Below are 19317 nucleotides of genomic sequence, written 5' to 3'. Positions count from 1 at the left end.
AATCAAACTTGGTATGATTTCAGGCCAAAACAGTTGCGAGGAATCTCTTGCCAGACAAACTCCTTTGGGACTCTCCTACTAATAACATACGCTGCTGTCACTTTTTTTTTTTTTTTTTTTTTTTTTTAAGACTACTACTTTTAAGTTAGTAACATGCCACAACATACCAAAAATTCGGCATAAGTCATCAGTGAAAAAAAATATCTAAAATAGACTTACAGAACAAAACTACCAAGCCACTTGTATTCTCTCTATAGGAGACGCCTGAGTTAGAATGTAAACTGGTGAAACAAGCAGTGCAGTTCTGTATTCCTCCCATAAAACGGAAACATGACTAGTGGATTCATCACATCTCATCCCTCAGAAAGGAGGTGACTATAGTTATTTACTTGGTATTTCTTAAAAAAAAAAAAAAAAAGTGCTACAAGATAACATTAAGCTCATAGGGAAAAGTATCCCTTAGGGAAAAAGCAGAAGCCTCAAAATACACCAGCCTACCATCCATGAAGAATACTGAGGGAAGTAGATTTTTCTTTGTCAGTTAAACTACAGAATTCAAAGCAACCATCCATGAATACATATCACCATGTACTTTCTTCTACATGCAATATTACTCCATTAAATGTCAAGCCTCAAATCATTCCTATGATGGTTCTTTTCTCTTTCCCATCATGATTTCTCTCAGTATCTCCCCTTCCTGTACCAGCTGAAGCATACATACAGTCTTGTGATAAGTGACACTGAAAATTAATCCAAGTGAAAACAAAATGGTTCATTATGTCCCTGATCAGCTTCCTAAGGTGAAGAGACAAGAGCAAACAACTGTTGGTAACATAAAAACAGGTCTAATTTTTTCAGTGGCAGAACTAGCTTACACTATTTAAAAATGATTTAAAAATTTCTGTCCACGGAGTTCTTCATACACATTAAGGCATCTGTACAGCTCCTTTTAAAACAGCTTAATGTACACATTTGGAATCTTACTTAAAACTACAGACCTTGACAGCATCCTATACGCATCTTGCTTATCAACTGGTTTCTCCAGGATCTGCTCATCCACAGACTAAAACAGAAAGACAGAATGAGTGTGCTGCTTTTTCTTACTTGTCAGAAACTGAGGTCAGAAATGACGTTTAAACCACGATTTCAGCCAGAGTTTCAAACATAAGTCTACAGAGTGGAGCAAGAGGCACAGATATTTTGGTAGAACGGATAAGTTAGTGTCAAGCACATAACGAGCGCAACACTCTACCCTCCAGTGGCTGCAGCTCTCAAACAAAAGGGTAATTCAACTTCTTCTGTCCTTAACCATGCACTATCTCTGTGGAGATGACAGGTATGAAGTGATGCCCGCTACAAGGCACAACATTGAACAGTTCACATGACCTGCACTTCTTGACAGTCAACAGTTGCCTGAGAACAGAATTTTCATTACATACTAGAGGATCCAAGGCAATACTTATGCAATACTAGTGTCTCTGCAAAAACAGCAGCAAGGCTTCTAGCACTTAAGATACCAAAAATTGCCTTGTTGGGAAAAAAAAAACACCACTAAACTCCACACTCACAAAACCAAAAGGATGCATCATATTGCAGGTGTACCTTCTCAGTGAAGATAGCTTTTGAATTTTCACTTTAAACCTAAAGACGTAAGTATTTTCTACACTTGTCATAAATTAAAACAATGCTAAACCACAGAAGACTTCTTACCACAATAGTGTCCGCTCCTATGACAACATCAGGTGTTCTCAGGTGTTTCTGCGAAGGCACAGAGAGAAGATATTTCTCAAAAGAGGTAGAAAGAACAAAACCTTTTAAAACTTAAGGTTAAGAAAACATAAGTTCACTGGTTTACAGGTAGGGCTCTACACTGACCTGAAAACAAGACACTGTTTCTCCTTTTGCACTGTTTACAAAATAGTAATCATTTATATCAACACAAAAGTGAGGAAAGCAGGAAGCTTGAGCAGACCATTCTCAGGTCACGATTTTGGCCAAATAGGTTATTTATTAGTAAACAAATGCATCCAGGAAAGAGCTGACTGCATTCTCAAAAGTCAACCTAGTCTTCAAGTTGTCAGATAAAAATCCTTTAAAGGAAGTGCCCAGTGTATGGAAGCCAGGGAGTACAGCATTGAAGCCCTCTAGGACCATTTTCCCAAGTCAAGTTTTGCTGAAAAAAACCCCACTTTCTTTAACTACACTTTGCTTATCTCTCTCAAAAGGGAACACATACAGTCTGTTTTGAGGAACTGAGAGGTAGGGGTATATAAACCTTGTAGCCTTTTCTTGGCTTTAAACTGCAATCTGTCCTTACAGCTGAGTTTTGATTTACTTGCACGTTATGAGGCACACAGTTATTTAACATAGCAAGGCAGGAAACTTGCCTGTAACTGTGATCATCATACTGAAAAGTTTGTAGCGAGGGGCGATTCTTCTATAGAAAGGCTGTTGATGTGCTTTAAATAGTAGAACTAATCCAGACATTATTAAAAATTCCTGTATGAAGAAGCATTTTGAGATTCACTGAACTAGCATTATCATCAGCATGGTGTTTTGCAGTGAAAGCCCAATGTAAGTCAGCTAGTGAAGTCAGGTTTAAAATCCACTCTCCTAATGTACCGTTCTCTGAAAAGAAGTTGACGGAAACCTGGATAACAATTTACATTGGAGATCATGCAATATTTGCTTTGAAGAACGGTGACATCTGGCAACATTGTTGGTTTGAAGCGTTTGACATTCCTTCTCTGCCATCAGTATAGGTTCAACAAACATACTCCTCTCTTTCAGAGCTGTATTATTAAGAGATTATTATGGTACATTTTGTAGGATCTAATCAGCTAGACTTCAAAACAGGTTCTGGTAGAGAACAGCCTTATGTGCTCAAACACAGTGATCACAGCCAATGGCAGAAGTCAAATATGACACTGATGGGATAAACTGTGTCACTGGTTTTGATAATATTTAGGATACAAAATGGATGCCTTAACTACAAAACCTGAAACACTTCAGCTTCTCCTTTCTTAAAACGAAATCTCTTTTTTCTTTGTCCAGAATGCTTTAAAACAGAATACGTCTTTTTTTCTGCTTTCCTCCAGCATCGCTATACTCACAAACTCTGAGCTCTTCTCTTGTCACAACTACTGTTTGATGAAAGCTACAGCAAAGCACTCAATTCACATCAGTGTGTTTTTCCATAGAGTCTGCCCCCAAAGTCAACAAATACCTGGAAAGAGCAACTGTCCAGCCACACACTTGACTGCTGGAAGGAACTACCAAGTATATATCCCAAGAGTAGATGTGCTGTTGACAAGAGATGCAGGCCACTTCTGTTTGTGGAAAGCTCGAACTGCAGGCACGAGACCTTGTTCTGATTAGGCGAGTTAATTTTGGGAAGCTATCTTTCATAAATGATAGAAAAGCATCCATTTACCTTCCACAGGGAAAATGCACTCAGAGACTACCCAAGAAGAACATGCAAATTAAGTCACAGTAATACACACCACTTCAAGACAAAAATCTCATTGCTGAAATAGCTGGCAACTTACTACATGCATTCTGTTTGCTACTTCAAGAGCTTTCTGTTTTGCTGTTTCCACAGCATACTCGTATGGGGCTGCAAAAGATGACTTTTCAAGTGTCTCCTTAAACCAGGACGGAACCACCTCAAACCGCAGGCCCTGTAACAAAGGAAAGCAATGCAGTCAAGCTGATATTGTTATTAAAGGTTCCTCCCAAGACACATTAAGCAAGCCATAAATTTGATTTTTGCTCTTTCCACTTTAACATCACTCTCTCCCAAACACATAGGGAAAAAGCAGTGCTTGTATTACAGTGTTTGGTGTATACGTATCATTTGCAAGCTGTCCAAAGCAAAAAAAAAAAAAAAAAAAAATCATAAAGAACTCAAACTGGCATGGTTACTTGATTTCACCCTTACTATTTATTAGAACGTAATCACATTAGTAATTTCACTACAAAAATCTAACAGTATAAAACTTACGCACTTCATAAACAGACTACTACTGTATTTTTTTTAATTGAATCCATCCATAGCACTTGTGCACCAGTAGTACACATTCTTAGAGGAGCCTGACCACCCACACTTCACTGTCATAACACATGTGATAAACAGAAAACAAGAAGGGCCATTTTCTGTGTGGTTTTGTCAAAAAATCCTATTCTTCCTACTTCTTGCCTCCAGGTTGTACTTGTAAATTTAACACATCCAGCAGGTAGATTACGTTTCTAATAACTTAGAACATGCTTGAACCCTGGTGCTTCTCCACAGCTCTGTATTTTGAAAGAATATACTTTTTCCCATTTAAGTTCAACTTCTCCCCTGAAGAACACCACCACTAAGCAACCTATATGAGATGCATTGCAATACTCAAGTGCCCATGAAAAGCCCACCGCAGCCTGCCCACTGAGATTGACATGTTCTTCCACAGGGGCTGAATGGTCTAAATGAAGGGTGACGTTTTCCATTACACCCCACAAGCACTCAGAAAAAAGAAAGAACAAAGAGCTACCTTATTCCCCCTGCCCCATCCGCTCCCCACTCACACTACTAATCTCATGAAGTTTTCCCAAGTTTCAGAACCATGAATCAAATTTTCAGAAGTTTTAGTATGAAGTATCTAAAGTAAGGGTAATGAAAGCACGTTTTTTTATTGCTTCAGTCCATTTTAAGACCTCTTGAAGTTTTCCATTACACGGCAGAAGTAATTATACCAGCATTTTACAGCCTGAGCGAGTCTTTTACTTGTCTGATTACATCATCTCCCTGTCATCCGAATAGTTTAATCCACTCTCATATTAACCTGATCATACACAAAATTGACACACACGTACTCGCTTACAGAAAAAAAAAAAAAAACAAACTACCAAGAAGAACGAGGATTTTTTAAAAAAATAAGTTCACAATTGAGCCAGCGTGCAGCCCCGGGGGCAGGAAGGCAACGGCGGCCGGCCGGCCCCGCGGCTCGGCAGCTCCGCGGGCCTCCGCTGCCCGGCGGCCGCGGTGAAGCCCGGCGGATGCGCCGCCGCCCCCAGACACCACAAACGCCGCCGCGGCAGGTGGCACGGCTCGGGCGTGCGCCCGCCATGGGCCCCCGGGAGCTGACGGGCGGCAGGGCCGGGGGGCGGCGGGCCCCGGAGGCCCGGCCCGGCGCCCAGCGAGCAGCGGAGGGCCGCTGCCCGCGCACCCCGTAGCGCGGCGGCGCCCGAGGGGCAGCACGGCCGCCCTTCTCCCCCGCCCGGGCAGGCGGGCGGCCCGCCCGCACTCACCACGTTGGTGAGGATCTCCTGCCGGCGCGGCGAGGCGCTGGCCAGCACCACCCGCTTGCTGACCAGCTTCCCCAGCACCGGGTTCAACACCATGATGATGATGATGATGGCGGCGACAGCGGCTCCGCAGCCTCCCGCTCCGCGCAGGTCGGGGGCGGGGCAGGCGCGGCGGCCGTCCTATATGGCGCCGGGGTGGCGGGGCGGAGCCGGGCTGGGATCGTCCCAGCGAGCCGCGGAGGCCCCAGCTAGGCGAAGGCAGGCGAGTAGCCCTCGGGGCTGGGAAGGGGAGTGAGGGCGTTCAGCTGCCCCGCTCGGTCACCGCCTCCGGGCCCTGGCGGACCCCGGGACGTGGGACTGCGCCGGAAGCGGGCCCGGCGGCGCCGCTGCGAGGGGCGGGGAACGTCGTGGGAAGTTGCAGCGTGACCGGCAGTTCGGCCTGCAGCGCCTGAGGGCGGACGGGAACGGAGAGGGCCGGGCGTCGCAGGCGGGTTTCGCGACATGGTCGCCACGTTTAACTCTGCCTCTCCCGCTCCAATAATTCTTGAATGACGTATTTGGCAAAAAGGCGATATCATTCATTTTTTTGGTCAAAAGGAACTATTAACCGTCACCTGATTTGATGCAAATTTTAGATATCCCCTATTTGGCCTTTTACGTGAAAGTTCAACGTAAACTCCCAGTAACTTGCAAATACCGTGACGCTCTGTGTTTTCTCAGCTGGCTAGTAAGAAAGTGAAATACATACTCTTGGCGTTAAAAACGCATGTCCAGTCATTAAAACGGCATTTTGCGTAGAATAATCGTCTCCCTTGACATAGATCTCATGGACCGTATCTCTCATGGGTTGTGTCAGGGCTTGGGTGCGCCAGCAGCGGGGCTGAGCGCATGGTGCTGCAGGAAGGCATGGCCGGACACAGGGAGCAACACGGGCAGGCGCGCTCAGCGCTCGCACAGACACAAACAGCACCAAAGGTCTCGTCCCTTCACTGGCTGGTCAGGACGAATGTCTGTTAGTGGAACAAAAAAATACACACACACACACACACGCATACACGTACGTACGTACCTACCTACATGCAGTGTGGGCCCCTCCAGTAGCAGACCTTAGGCAGGGCTCCTATGGCACCAGGAGGGGCTGGGGCAGGGGGCTCTGTTGCCCCTGTGTGCCCTCTCGAGCCTCCTGCTCCTGTCCCGGTGCATGGGGATCAGCCTTTTGTCACCATAACCTACCAGGTTGTACATCGTCCTCAGTATCAGAATGTCAATTTTGAAATCAGATTGTTTTTACGGGTGGCAGTGACTTGAGAGCAGAATTGAAAATTTATCTTTACAGACATTTTTGCCCCAATAATTTAAAAATACCGAGAACCAATTATACTGCAGTGAAAATGGAAATAAAATGCTTATATTAAATGCAACTGTGAATGTAAACAGCTGTCCTCTGCAAATCCATAATACTGAAATTAGTTCCGGGATAGCTGGAGAGCCGACAAGGAAAAAACAGAGATAGGAGTAGTCTATGCTTGTCATAGAGCATGTCACAACAAATTCACTGCTCTTCTGGGCTGTGAACTGTGACACTGCTCCTTGCAAACAAGGATATTTGAAAGATACTACAGAAATGGAGACCAGAGTATGCTTCATATGATACTAATGTAATTTTAGAATGAATAAAAGGACAGCGATCTCACCAAGTAACAGAAACATGTTTCTGGCACACATAGGACAAAGATGTGGAGTTACTTCTCTTGGAAAAATATTACGTCTCCACCCCTAATGCCTGCAAGTTTAGCATAATTGTAAATCCTAATATGTGTACATCTTTAACATGACTGCGATACTAACCAAAGAAAAGGAAATTGCAATTGTATGGATGCTCCTAGAATTTGGAACACACTTCTTGTCCAGACACAGCTTTCTATATTGTGCCTTGCTTTGTGTGGGATATAAGCAAGTTTGATAAACTAAATCTGGACACTCAGAGGAGTAAGACAATAATGCAAAGTTTTCCATCTCAAACTAGCTGGCCTGATTTTCTTCTTTTTCTCATTTTACTCAGTCTTCCAGTATAGTTTCACTGGCATAGAAATGAAGCAATGAAGTTGTGACTCCAACCCAATGTGTGAATACATATAAAGAACAGCCATGACAAGAAAGAACGCCTTCTGCTCCTGCCAGCTTGTTTTGATAGACAGTGACAGAGCACAGATCTGCCTTTAGTCGTCTGTAGATCCTGTAGAGATGCATGCATTGTCACTCATCTTTCTTACGTGCAGTGTCCTGTTAACTCCAGATTAAGACAAGCATGACTTGCCTCCCTTGGCTGAATTCTGCTTGCATACTGCTCTTCTGATTTGCACAACAGAGTTTTTGAAGGTTAAATAAATAAATAAATAAATAAATAAATAAAATATGTGGAATTTCTGTAGAGTCTTTTCCATGAAAGTTCAGACAATGTCCAAAAATGGAGTGAGCTACAAGAATTTTTTATGTGAAAGAAATGAGATGTGGCTTTTTGATTATGATTTTTAAGGAGAGATAATTGCTAGATTTGTTATTCTGATAAGCTTGCATGACAAAGAGTGATTTAGTTTATTTAAAAGGCAAAACCATACATGTAAAATATATGAATATGTACATATGTAAAATATACATTTTCATTTATCTTTCTGTTATTTTTTGCCGGGTTCAGAGAACCTTGTGTGAGCAAGCTGAACAACATGCTGTAAGCTACCACTGTTGGGAGAGGTTTGACGAATAATTGTTGTTAACTGCTCCATAGCAGCCTTGCAAGAGTCAGGCAGAACAAGTGTGAGGCTGCAGTGAGCTGGCTGAGGTGAAGATCAATGACACCAGCAGTTATCAGAAAAGTTTCTGCCTTGGCTGACTATGCTAGTCAAATATTAGCTTGTCCAAGGTTGGTTGTGAAACTGTTGACTTTTTCAAATATCTGAGCAAAATAGCAGTTAGAGCTCTGAACTGTGGAGACCTTTCTTTGATATCTTTGTTCTGGAGTTCTCTGCTTTTCTGTCTACACGTTTATGCTACGGCCATCACAGTAATGCCTTCTAGCGTGTAAAGGACACTGTGATGATCAAATTCTTGTGCCTGCTTTTATGTATATCACATTGAGTGTAGGTATTCAACCTGGATATGTTATTTGACTGAGTCATCTGTGCAAACACAAGATCAACTTGTTTGGGTAACACTGCATTTCCACTGTGAAGAAATTAGTGAATCCTAGGGACGTTGCTATGAAGGAAATGAGCGTTTCACCTTTCACGAGGCATCTTGGCTTTTCTAGGATAACCTCATTAATTCCAGGAGCTCAGACTTAGGTTTTTCAAGGAGTTTCTTTCTGCCATTCAAGTCTTGCCATAGTCCAATGTGGCTGCACAGTTCATGAAGTAATAATATCTCTTGTTTCTATTACATTAATGGTTTGCAGAACATTAGTGGTTTAAAGATGCATTCTGTTTCACCAGATTATCATCAGGAAGACTCCTCTGTTTAAAAGCATCGTTGTGTCATTTAACATTACCCGTGCGGAGTTTTATTTTCATCTTTTCATGTACAACTGGTATTTAACTAGCAGTCTTCTGAGCAGAGTTACCCACTTCATATAACACTGCTATATCCTCGATCCATTAAGATTGCTGTACATGTTCAACTAGGTTTGTGGGTCATGAAGGGAGTATTCTAGATTTTTTTAATAAATTTGGATCCTTGCAAGGTGTATAAAATAGAAGTACATGTTGGATCTCAAATTATTAAATCATTGCTTCTTGCAGAGTACTGCTGAGGTTTTACTGGAAAATCATAAGACTTTCAAGAGCTGTTTTGAAGGAGTGCTTTCAGAGCCAGTTCCCTAGATTTCTTTCACCAGTCTTATTGTTTAGCTCTGTGTTCTCAGAGTCCATTTTTAAAAATCCCTATCAATTCAGTTTTCTTCAGCTCAAATCTAAATGCTCCTTCCTCCTGTTCTATGCAACTTGGAAGGCCTGCAATAGCTCAGTGTGTCTACATAGAAACATAGAATCATGGAAATGTTTGGGTTGGAAGGGACCTTAAAGATCATCTAGTTCCAACCTCCCTGCCATTGGCAGGGACACCTTCCAGTAGATCAGGTTGCTCAAAGCCCCATCCAACCTGGTCTTGAACACTTCCAGGGATGGAGCAGCCACAGCTTCTCTGGGCAACCTGTGCCAGTGCCTCACCACCCTCAGAGTAAATAATCATATCTAATCTAGATCTGCCCTCTTTCAATTTAAAGCCATTGCCCCTTGTCCTAGCACTACACACCCTTGTAAAAAGTCCCTCTCCACCTTTCTTGTAGGCCCCCTTTAAGTACTGGAAGGCTGCTAGAAGGGCTTCCTGGAGCCTTCTCTTCTCCAGGCTGAACAACCCCAACTCTCTCAGCTTGTCTTCAGAGGAGAGGTACTCCAGGCCTTGGATCATCTTTGTGACCCTCCTCTGGACCCACTCCAACAGCTCCATGTCTTTCTTATGTTGAAAACCTCAGAGCTGAAGGCAGTATTCCATGTGGGGTCTCACGAGAGCAGAGTAGAGGGGCAGAATCACCTCCCTCGACCTGCTGGCCACACTTCTTTGGATGCAGCCCAGGATACGGTTGGCTTTCTGGGCTGCAAGCAAACATTGCCGCCTCATTTTGACCTTCTCATCAACCAGCACCCCCAAATACTTCTCCTCCAGGTGTCTCTCAATCCATTCTCTGCCCAGCCTGTACTTGTACTTGGGATTGCCCCAGCCAATGTGCAGGACCTCTCACTTGCCATAATTTCCTTTCTGTTAGAGGCAGAGTGGTGTTACAAGCATATAGAGGTATTTTGGGGAAACCACAGGAAGTCAAATAAGATTTTAAGTTAAATACATAGGCTTTATAGTATGTAATGTCCCTGTAAATGTTCTTACATATACTTAATTTGAAGATGTTTACCTTACATAGCTATTAAATGGCATTATACCTTGCCTGTGAGGAAGGTGCACAACTGCTGGGGGAGTGCACTGTACCTAGTACCAAAGGAATACCAGCCTGTCTCTGAGGCATCTCCATGTCCATTTTATGAGACAAGGAGAAACAGCTACATCAAACATGAATGTAGCAATGCCCAGGAGGAGAACGTGGCCATTCATAAAGAATCTTTTAGCAACATAGAGATTGTTATCTAATCCCCGGTGAAGCATCCTTGGCCAGCATATTTTAATAGTGTAAAGAGTTTCCTTCCAAGAATAATTAAAGAAGGGATACCAGAGATTCAGACTAACTGCTTTGCTTTTGGCCTCTGCCACAGAAAAGGTAGATCAAGAAGCCTAGAGCCTTGAAAAAAATCTCACTGTGAACACAACTAAATCCTGGTGAGAGGAGCACAGAATGACAGGTTTTGTCCCTGAGTTATCCAAGAATATGAGCTGCCAGGTCCACAGCAGCAACAAAGGGCAGAAGAAAGAAAACCTTCCTTCCTGCTAGTTTCCCTCTGATATAAAATGTGTGTGATAGCCCCTTGTGGGATGAAACAGTGTGCTGCAGGCACATTCCAATTTACATGATGTAGAAGCAGCATCACAGTTATATGTTCTGCCAGCACTTGATCTGCAGCTTGCTTTCTCTGTGCTGTTAGCTTGAGGCCAACAATCAGCCGCGGAGGAGAAGACAGGGCAGTGCCTAGTAGCCCTGTAATCACTGGGACAGAGGGGCGTTTGCTGACAACATCCCTGGTTATCTGTGTGTTGGTGTGTTTGAGGGGCAGCGAATTATATTGAATCCTTGATCCTCTCTTGAATGCATGTGGCTGGCTTGCGCTGCAGGGATAGTTCCATCTCTAATCTCCGCATTGCCCCAGTCTCACTCCTTTTAACGCTTCCATAATCTCTAGAGAAAAATAAATAGTACATCAGACTGTTACAAAGACCTCTGTTTCTGAAGTGTTTATATTTGAAAAATACATAAACAAGTTTATAAAATATTTTAAGAAAATACATGTGTGTGTACATAACGTACATATTATATACACAGCATGCACATGCTATATATGTGTAAGTATTTCTACAAAGCACATTTATACATATATAATGTAAGATACGCATTTGCCTAAATACGAAAAACAAGTCTTCCTTCTGCTGATATACTATAATGATTACTGGAAAGACAACGATATAAAGTTAGAGAAAATGTAGATAAGATGCAGGGAAGAGCAGGTTTATTGGCTCAGCTGGAACCGTGGCTCTTCCAGAAAATGACTTCGGAGGCTCCAAGGTCAAGAACGTCTGTGGAGCTATCAAGCATATGTTCGTTATTTAAATCTCCGCAAGAGGGCAGTGCATCCCATAATTTTGCTACATTATTTGCTCGCATAGAGTGACTGTCCAGTAGCTGTGGAAAGCTGTAACAGAAGGACTAAAGACCATGCACCACAAACGTTCGAAGTTCTAGTTTTAAGTATAAGGATTACTTAGTACAATTGGGTATGCATGCATGCGTGTACGTGTAGGGGCAATCAGAGCTGATGTTAACATCAGTAGGGCTAGGAGTATCTCGAAAGAGATGCATTGAGATTGGAGCTATAAAGGGACGTCATAAATACATTAATAGGTGCTAAGTTATGTTTCTAACAGAGCTTAAGGCCTCTCCAGCAAATTTGCGTCGTTGTAAGAACAGAAATAATTCCACCCTGTGACCCAAATAGCTTTACTGAATATGAAAATAAAAACTTATCATAAATATTTTGAGATTAAGGGCTTTATTTTTGTCTTCTGTCTCTCAATCTGATCAGATTTATCAGTTGAAGAAAAGTTATTTGCTGTGTTTTATCCTATTTTTGTACTACTTTGAAGATTTAGTTTTAGCAGCAATATGTGAGAACACTTGCCTTTTTTAAAAAGCTCAAATATATTGACACTTTAGGTAAAAGTATACAGAGTGGTTTGCATTATTCATCGGGATGGAGCGAGATACTGATGCGTTCTGCATATACTATGGAAAGCAAGGCGAAATAGGGAAAGGAAAAATGTCAGCCTGTGGACAATAATGAGGAACTGAGGAAACAGAACCATCAGTGTTGCAGTGCTGAAACTTTTTGAGGGAGAAAAAGCCATTGCACCTCCATAGAGGGTTTCTAATTGAGAAGGTGGTACAGTCTTTTTGTAGAGGTAAATGATGGAAAGAGACTTCCAGTTTGCCTTTCTTTTCTGAAGCCATAAGGGTTTGGAGATGTGAGAAAGACCTGCAGCCTATTTAAGTGTTTGCCGAGGTCCCTAGGAATATTATTTCCCAGGTCATAAGCCAACATGGCTTTCTGTCAGATGAACAAGCTGCTGTTACAAGCATGAAGACAACAAAATCTGAAGACACCTGTCAGGAAGAAAGTGGTAAGAGTCCTAGCATACCAACATTGCTTTTGTGGTGTCGGTCTGTGGTAACAGAGAAGTCTACCAACATCTGGATGTCTGAAGGCAATCAATAACCAAAGCGGCTATCATGTAGGTTTCGGAAACAGAGGAGGCAGTCAACATGAATGCTGCCAAGCAATAAGATGCTTAGTACAACACTTAATATCTACTTTTAATCAGATAAGTTTCACCTTTTGTGCCTGGCAAACCCACATTTCCAGAGATATGAGCCTCTCTGTGAGGTGTTTACTTGGTATCTAGGTAGTGGTTTATTTGTCTGTTAATCACATTCCTTTCTTTACAGCAAAGATCTGGAGATTTGCTACTGCTTCCAGCTTTCACACTAAAAGGGCCCCATGTTGCTAAAATGAAACTGTCTGTTTATGAAGAAAACTATTTACAGACATTCTCTAACTGCAGTCGGCCTCTTGCAGAGACTGACTTTGTGGATCTTTTTCCAACCTCTCACTTATTGTATTTCTCTCCCCCACTGCCACAGAGGTTACTTCTTCGGTCTCTCTCCCATCTCTATTTTGAATCTGTTTTTACCTCCCCTAAGTCTATTGTCCTTTCTCCTTTGACAAGGCTGCTCAGGTACACATCAGAGGCACAAAACCTTTGAGATTCCTCAGGTTTAAGGCACTCTATAAAACACTTCCCCATTTTTCTGATACCTCACTGTATCCAACAATAGCAGTTAAGGGTGTGGAAGATATTGGGAAAAGCTTCAAAGGGCAATTAGCCTCAACAGTTCCCTGCAGGACAATATATGTACTTTACTTTCTGCATCTGAGTAATTCTGGCATGCCAGAGCCAGGTCATGTGGGCAGTGGTGCAGAAACTGGGAAAAGAAGACCTTCAGTGTCTCAACACTGAGAATTTCTGCGGAAGGAAAAGACTTCAGATGGGCAGGGTTTTTTTGTCAAATAAAAAAGCAAGCTTTAGAAAAGATATTTCAACCAAACATTATGCTGTGCTCTATTGTGCGCTCCGTAATTACACTTTATAGGTTTGACAAGAGATCGCTTCCTTGCAAAAAATTAATCCAGAATGAATGTAATCCAAATATATCAAGATGAATACTATGATTGAAATTTTGCTCTCAGTAACTTTTTTTAAAACTAGGAACTGCAGCATAAGTGAGGAAAACCAGTACAAGATTTGTTTCAATAAAGAGTATCTCTTTTTTTTTTCAGGATGGAATTAATTACTAAGTACAATAACCAAGGCTTATATCCCAATTATTCTTGTGAGAGTCACTTTATATTAAAATTTTCATTTTGTGCACTTAAAAGAACTATGGCTTTAGCTAAGTCTAAAATATTGCCAGTATAACTGATTCTTGGACTTTGCCAGGACAAGATACTGTCAGAATATCTTAAGTCAGCTTCTCTGGAGGAACTTGCAAGTCATTGAAAAAGAGACTAGTGTTACATGCTCTTTCACCAACGGGACAGTAAAGGTCTTGCTAGTGTATTTGTGACAATTCAGACCAGGGAGTCATACTCTTGATTAATGCAGCAATGACAGCTTTTAAGAGTAGACTAGGCTGCTACCTGAGAAGTTGGGAGCCAGCAACTGCAAATGGCGCATGAGACTGACTGGAGTGGGGCCAAAAGGCTGTCAACCTTACGATGTCCTGCCTCAAGCACTGGCATTTCAAGAAAAGGAAGAACAGAGCAATCACATAATGTCACTTCTCCTTAATGCTCCTCCAACCTCTGACCATTTTAAGCTTGGGGTTTTCCTGATTCTCTTATTGTTTGCCTATTTAGTAACCCACAATGGATTTCTTTTTCAGGTGCTTTTCCAGTCTCTCTGTGGACCCATGTACTGTGTGCACCCACAGCATCCTTGGCAAGGTGTTTCCCAATTACACCATGAGTTATAAGAAGAGATACTGACTTTTCCTAGTTCTGAGCCTGGATCTCATTAGCTTATGTATTGGGTTTGCGTGGTTTTGGTAGTAGGGGGGCTTCAGGGGTAACTTCTGTGAGAAGCTGCTAGAAGTTTCCCCTATGTCCGATAGAGCCAATGTCAGCCAGCTCCAAGACGGACCTGCTGCTGTCCAAGGCTGAGTCAATCAGCGATGGTGGTAGCACCTCTGTAGTAATGTATTTAAGAAGGGGAAAAAGTGGCTATGCAACAGCAACTGTAGCCAGGAGACAGGTGTGAGAATGTGCAAGAGAAACAACTCTGTAAACACCAAAGTGGGTAAAGAAGGAGGGGGAGGAGGTGCTTCAGGCACCAGACCAGAGATTCCCCTGCAGCCTGTGGTGAAGAACATGGTAAGGAAGGCTGTCCCCCTGCAGCCCTTGGAGGTTAACGGTGGAGCAAAGATCCACCTTCAGGCCATGGAGGACCCCACACCAGAGCAGGTGAATGCGCAAGGAGGCCATGATCCAGTGGGAAGCCCATTCTGGAGCAGGCTCCTGGCAGGACTGTCTCGCATGGGAGGGACTCCACGGTGGAGCAGGAGAAGAGTGTGAAGAGTCCTCTCTCTGAGGAGGAAGGAGCAGCAGAAACAACGTGTGATGAACTGACCGCAACCCTCATTCCCCACCCCCCTGCACCACTAGGGTGGAGGAGGTAGAGAATTCAGGAGTGAAGTTAAGCCCAGAAAGAAGGGAGGGGTAGGAGGAAAGTGTCTTAAGACATAGTTTTTATTTCTCATTATCCTACTCTGATTTGATTGGTAATAGATTAAACTAATTTCCCCAAGTCAAGTCTATTTTGCCTGTGACTGCAATTGGTGAGTGATCTTTCCCTGTCCTTATCTTGACCCACAAGCTTTTTGTTATATTTTTTTCTCCCCTGTCCAGCTGAGAAGGAGGAATGATAGAGCGGCTTTAGTGGGCACCTGGTGTCCAGTCAGGGTCAACCCACCACAGCTTGATATGTTATTCCCCAGTTCTTGCTTGGGCAAAGACAATGAAACTTATCCCTACCAGATTCTGCACTCCATTGAGGATTTTGTAGACCTCTTTCCTACCTACCTGTGCGGGGTTTATGTGATGGGGTTTGGTAGCAGGGAGAGGCTGCAGAGATGGCACCTGTAAGAAGCTGCGAAAAGCTTCCTGGGTTCCAAAACCTGTCAGACTTGTCTCTGGCGAGGTCGGGCCCCCCTCCCCTCTGGCCAGGTCCGAGCTAATCAACACCTCTGTGAATGTCATATTTAAGAAGGGGACAAAGGAGCCCAAAACAGACTGGACCTACATTGAAGAGAGAGGGGAGGTGGGGGGCTGGCCCCCTGGCCTCCCAGGCAGGTGGCTGCCTGCACTGGGCCACCACCACCTCACTGGAGATGGCAGCAGCGGCATGGCTTGGAGAGCTCCGAAGTGCCCCACTGCCGGGACACCCGCTGGGCAGAGTTCATCCTGCCAGGACTGCCGAGGTTCATCAGGCCAGTCAGGCCCGGAGTGGCTTCGGCAGAGAGAGGACTGAGACCCGAGAGAAACGGCCACATAGGCACAAAGATCAGTGAAGATGGAACAGGAGGAGGTGTGCTGGAGCTGAGGTTCCCCTGCCGCCTGTGGTGAGACAGCAGCAGCCCCTCTGCAGCCCAGGAGAGAAACAGTGTAGCTGAGGTTCCCCTGCTGCCTGTGGTGAGACAGCAGCAGCCCCTCTACAGCCCAAGAGAGAAACTGGAGCAGAGATCCACCTGCAGCCTGTGGAGGACCCCACGCTGGAGCAGAGATGCATGAGCCTGAAGGAGGTCATAGAGGTCTCTGTAGGCTGCTGGAGACTGATGATGAGGCAGAGATGCATCTGAAGCCTGTGGAGAACCCCACACTGGAGCGGGTGGCAGCTCCCTAAGAAGCCACAACTCTGTGGGGAAGAAGCCCGCGCTGGAGCAATCTCATGGGTAAGGATTGCATCCTGCGGGAAAGACTTACATTGGAGAAGTCTGTGGCCTGTCCTATGGGAAGGGGATCCATTGGAGCAGGGGAAAAGAGTATAAGGAGTCCTCCTCCTTTGAGAAAGGAGCAGCAGAAACAGTGTGTGACAAACTGGCCTGCAAGCCCCCCATTTGGTTTCCCCCTGCACCACTGGGGAAGGAGGTAGAGCTGGGAAGAAGAGAGGGGTGGGGGGAAAGTGTTGTTAAGATCTGATCGTGTTTCTTGTTATACTGTCTGAATGAACCATTAATGAATTAAATTGTTTTGTCCCCAAGCTGAGTCCATTTTTCCCGGGGCCATGGTTGGTGGGTGATCCCTCCCTCTTCTTATCTCTACCCTCAGGCTTCTGTTACATTTTTCTGCTCTCCACCTCACCGAGGGGGAGGAATGAGTAAGCGACCGTGTGGTGGCTTAGCCGCCGGCTGGGCTAAACCACGACACTACCTTACACTGTCTCTTTTCTGAGCTGAAGAGTCCTAAACTATTTAACTTGTGAGGTTTTAAGCTCCTACCTTAGATCATCCCACATGCCCTTCTGTTTATCTTTTCAGAGATCCTATCTCTGAAGATACCAGAAGTGCATGAAGTAAACAAGGTGTGGGTGAACCATGGATTTCTACAATGCTGAGCTGATGCATGGAATTACGTATGACGATTCGTAGTACACATACACATACAAAAAACTATGACTGGATTTCCCTGTGCACATTACTTTGCACTTACGAATGCTGAATTTCACCCTCAAACATTAATGCTATCATGCACACCTTTGGGTATGTAGCGTATACCCAAAGCATTTCCTTAGAGAAACACCACTCTTGTGGGTATCAACGTAGATGTCATGTTATTTTAAACTTTTTGAATGGAAAAAACCAACAAAAAGTGATTAAGTTTAGGATGATCTCTGGCCCTCTCATGTATGAGCATAGATGTAGCCAAACAGACACTGAACTCGAAATGGTGCATAGTCAGTCTAGGGAATGTCTATCAAGGCACCACCAATCCTGACTGTCCTCATCCAGCCCCCTGGGGCTCCCTGCACCCTTCCATGGCCCAGGACCCCATGTCAGCCCATCGAGGCCATCAGCTTCCACCCCAGCAACGCCACAGCTTCTAAGATATAGATATAAAAAGAAAAAAAATAAACAGGTACGCCAAGAAATAAAATCAATCTTCAAAATGCTTGGGAAAACTAAGAGACTTAAAACAATACAGAAATCTAAGAAAAGCACAATAGTAATGGGAAATGGATTAATTTTATTTCTTAACTTGTTTTCCCTGCCCTCTTCTAAGCTTGGAAGTTTCTCACACGTGGCAGGTCCAAACAAAGGAAAGACTCTTAAATGATGTCCTTTTAATTTTTTTTTATTATTATATATACAAAAAAAAATCTAAGCACATTCACAGATAAAATTGCTAAACAATAATTAAAAAAAATCCACAAAAAAACAAAACCTGAAACCGAACAGAAACCTATACATTCATGTCTTCTCAGTAAAATTACATTAACCACAGAGGCAATCAATTAAGCATGTCACCCAGGACCTGTATTCCCCAAACCGAAGGCAATATAGACATGAACTTCTCAATAACCTCTCAAATAGCAATCTGTGTTATACGTATATATTTTTTATATATATATATGTCAACTCACACCCACTAACCAAGGAGGCTGTAAGTCTTGCTACCTTATGAAGCCACAGCAGGACGTGTTTCCAGCGTCAAAGAACAGTATGTTGGGCCACTTTAATGATTTCTTCTCCTCCTCTTTAAAAAAACTCCTCCAGAACTTCACAGTATACATTGTTGGACTCCAAAGATTGCAGTCGACTCCAATAGATTTCTCTATTCCTTTCTCAAGGAACAATCTCACTGACCCAAATGGGAATTTTGCCTAATCTGAGCTAAGTAGAGGCTAGTTAGCAAAATTGCATGAAGAGGTACCTGAAGGAGGCATCACTCCTGTTCCTTTTACACAATGTCAGAAGAGGGATGAAAGGCTATGAAGAGCTGCATGAGGCTGGAGAGAAGAACATTTTCAGTCAGTTCCGAGCATCTTTTCTCTCTTGCAAAAGGAGCAATTTAGGATTTTTCAAAATATAGCAGTTGATGTGCAAAGTGCAAAACTTCTTTGCTTTTGGCTCTATTTGGTGTCAGTTACAGTTCAGGCATGTTGCGGCACATTTTAGGAGGCACTCAGCACTTGAGGATCAGGTTTAATATAAAACAGAGTGAAAATCTGCATTAGAGCTTGAAGAAGTAATGGTTTTCATTGTAAAAATGCTTGCATGTTAAAAAAAAAGGAGAGAGATTTCAATGTAACCTCCAACCACCTGCCACAGCAAAATGCTGAAAACATTTTTGGTAGTGAGAAAGCTGGAATTCTGTGAAAGCAGATGGTGAAGGGACTTGAACAGCAAGGTGAAACTGTACATTGCTAAATTAATATGCAGGTTTGCAGAACGTACATAAACTAATTGAATTTCTGCCTAATGGATGTGGGATGGCTTAGGAAGAGCCGTTGTTCTTTCTTTGGAGGTCCTGGTGCAAGCAGGCATTTCAGAGCGTGTGCTAGAGCTGACGCAGAAGTTCAGAGCCCCAGATTCATGCAGGAACGCATTCTGTGGTCTCCTCTCTTTCAGCACGAGAGGTGATTTAAAGTAGCAATCCCATCTCACCACACATATGCACCCAGCACACAGGCTGGTAGTGCAGGGTAGCT

The 19317-nt window shown here is 43.5% G+C and overlaps 1 protein-coding gene across 1 annotated transcript in view; it reads right to left on the bottom strand.

Moving 5' to 3' along the window:
• The window catches only part of ASMTL (acetylserotonin O-methyltransferase like), a 29490-nt gene extending 24080 nt beyond the window's left edge, over nucleotides 1-5410 (bottom strand). The window contains exons 1-4 of the mRNA XM_086619107.1: nucleotides 5290-5410; nucleotides 3549-3680; nucleotides 1711-1758; nucleotides 999-1063 (exon numbers count right to left, since the gene is read on the bottom strand). Of these exons, the coding sequence (XP_086475233.1) occupies nucleotides 999-1063; nucleotides 1711-1758; nucleotides 3549-3680; nucleotides 5290-5382 (338 nt within the window). The 5' untranslated portion in view covers nucleotides 5383-5410. The remainder of the gene's footprint in view (nucleotides 1-998; nucleotides 1064-1710; nucleotides 1759-3548; nucleotides 3681-5289) is intronic.
• Nucleotides 5411-19317: the final 13907 nt, after the last annotated feature.

This window comes from Tauraco erythrolophus, chromosome 1 (genome assembly GCF_009769465.1).
Source record: "Tauraco erythrolophus isolate bTauEry1 chromosome 1, bTauEry1.pri, whole genome shotgun sequence".
NCBI lineage: Eukaryota > Metazoa > Chordata > Aves > Musophagiformes > Musophagidae > Tauraco > Tauraco erythrolophus.
This window is presented reverse-complemented; position numbering and strand designations above follow the sequence as displayed.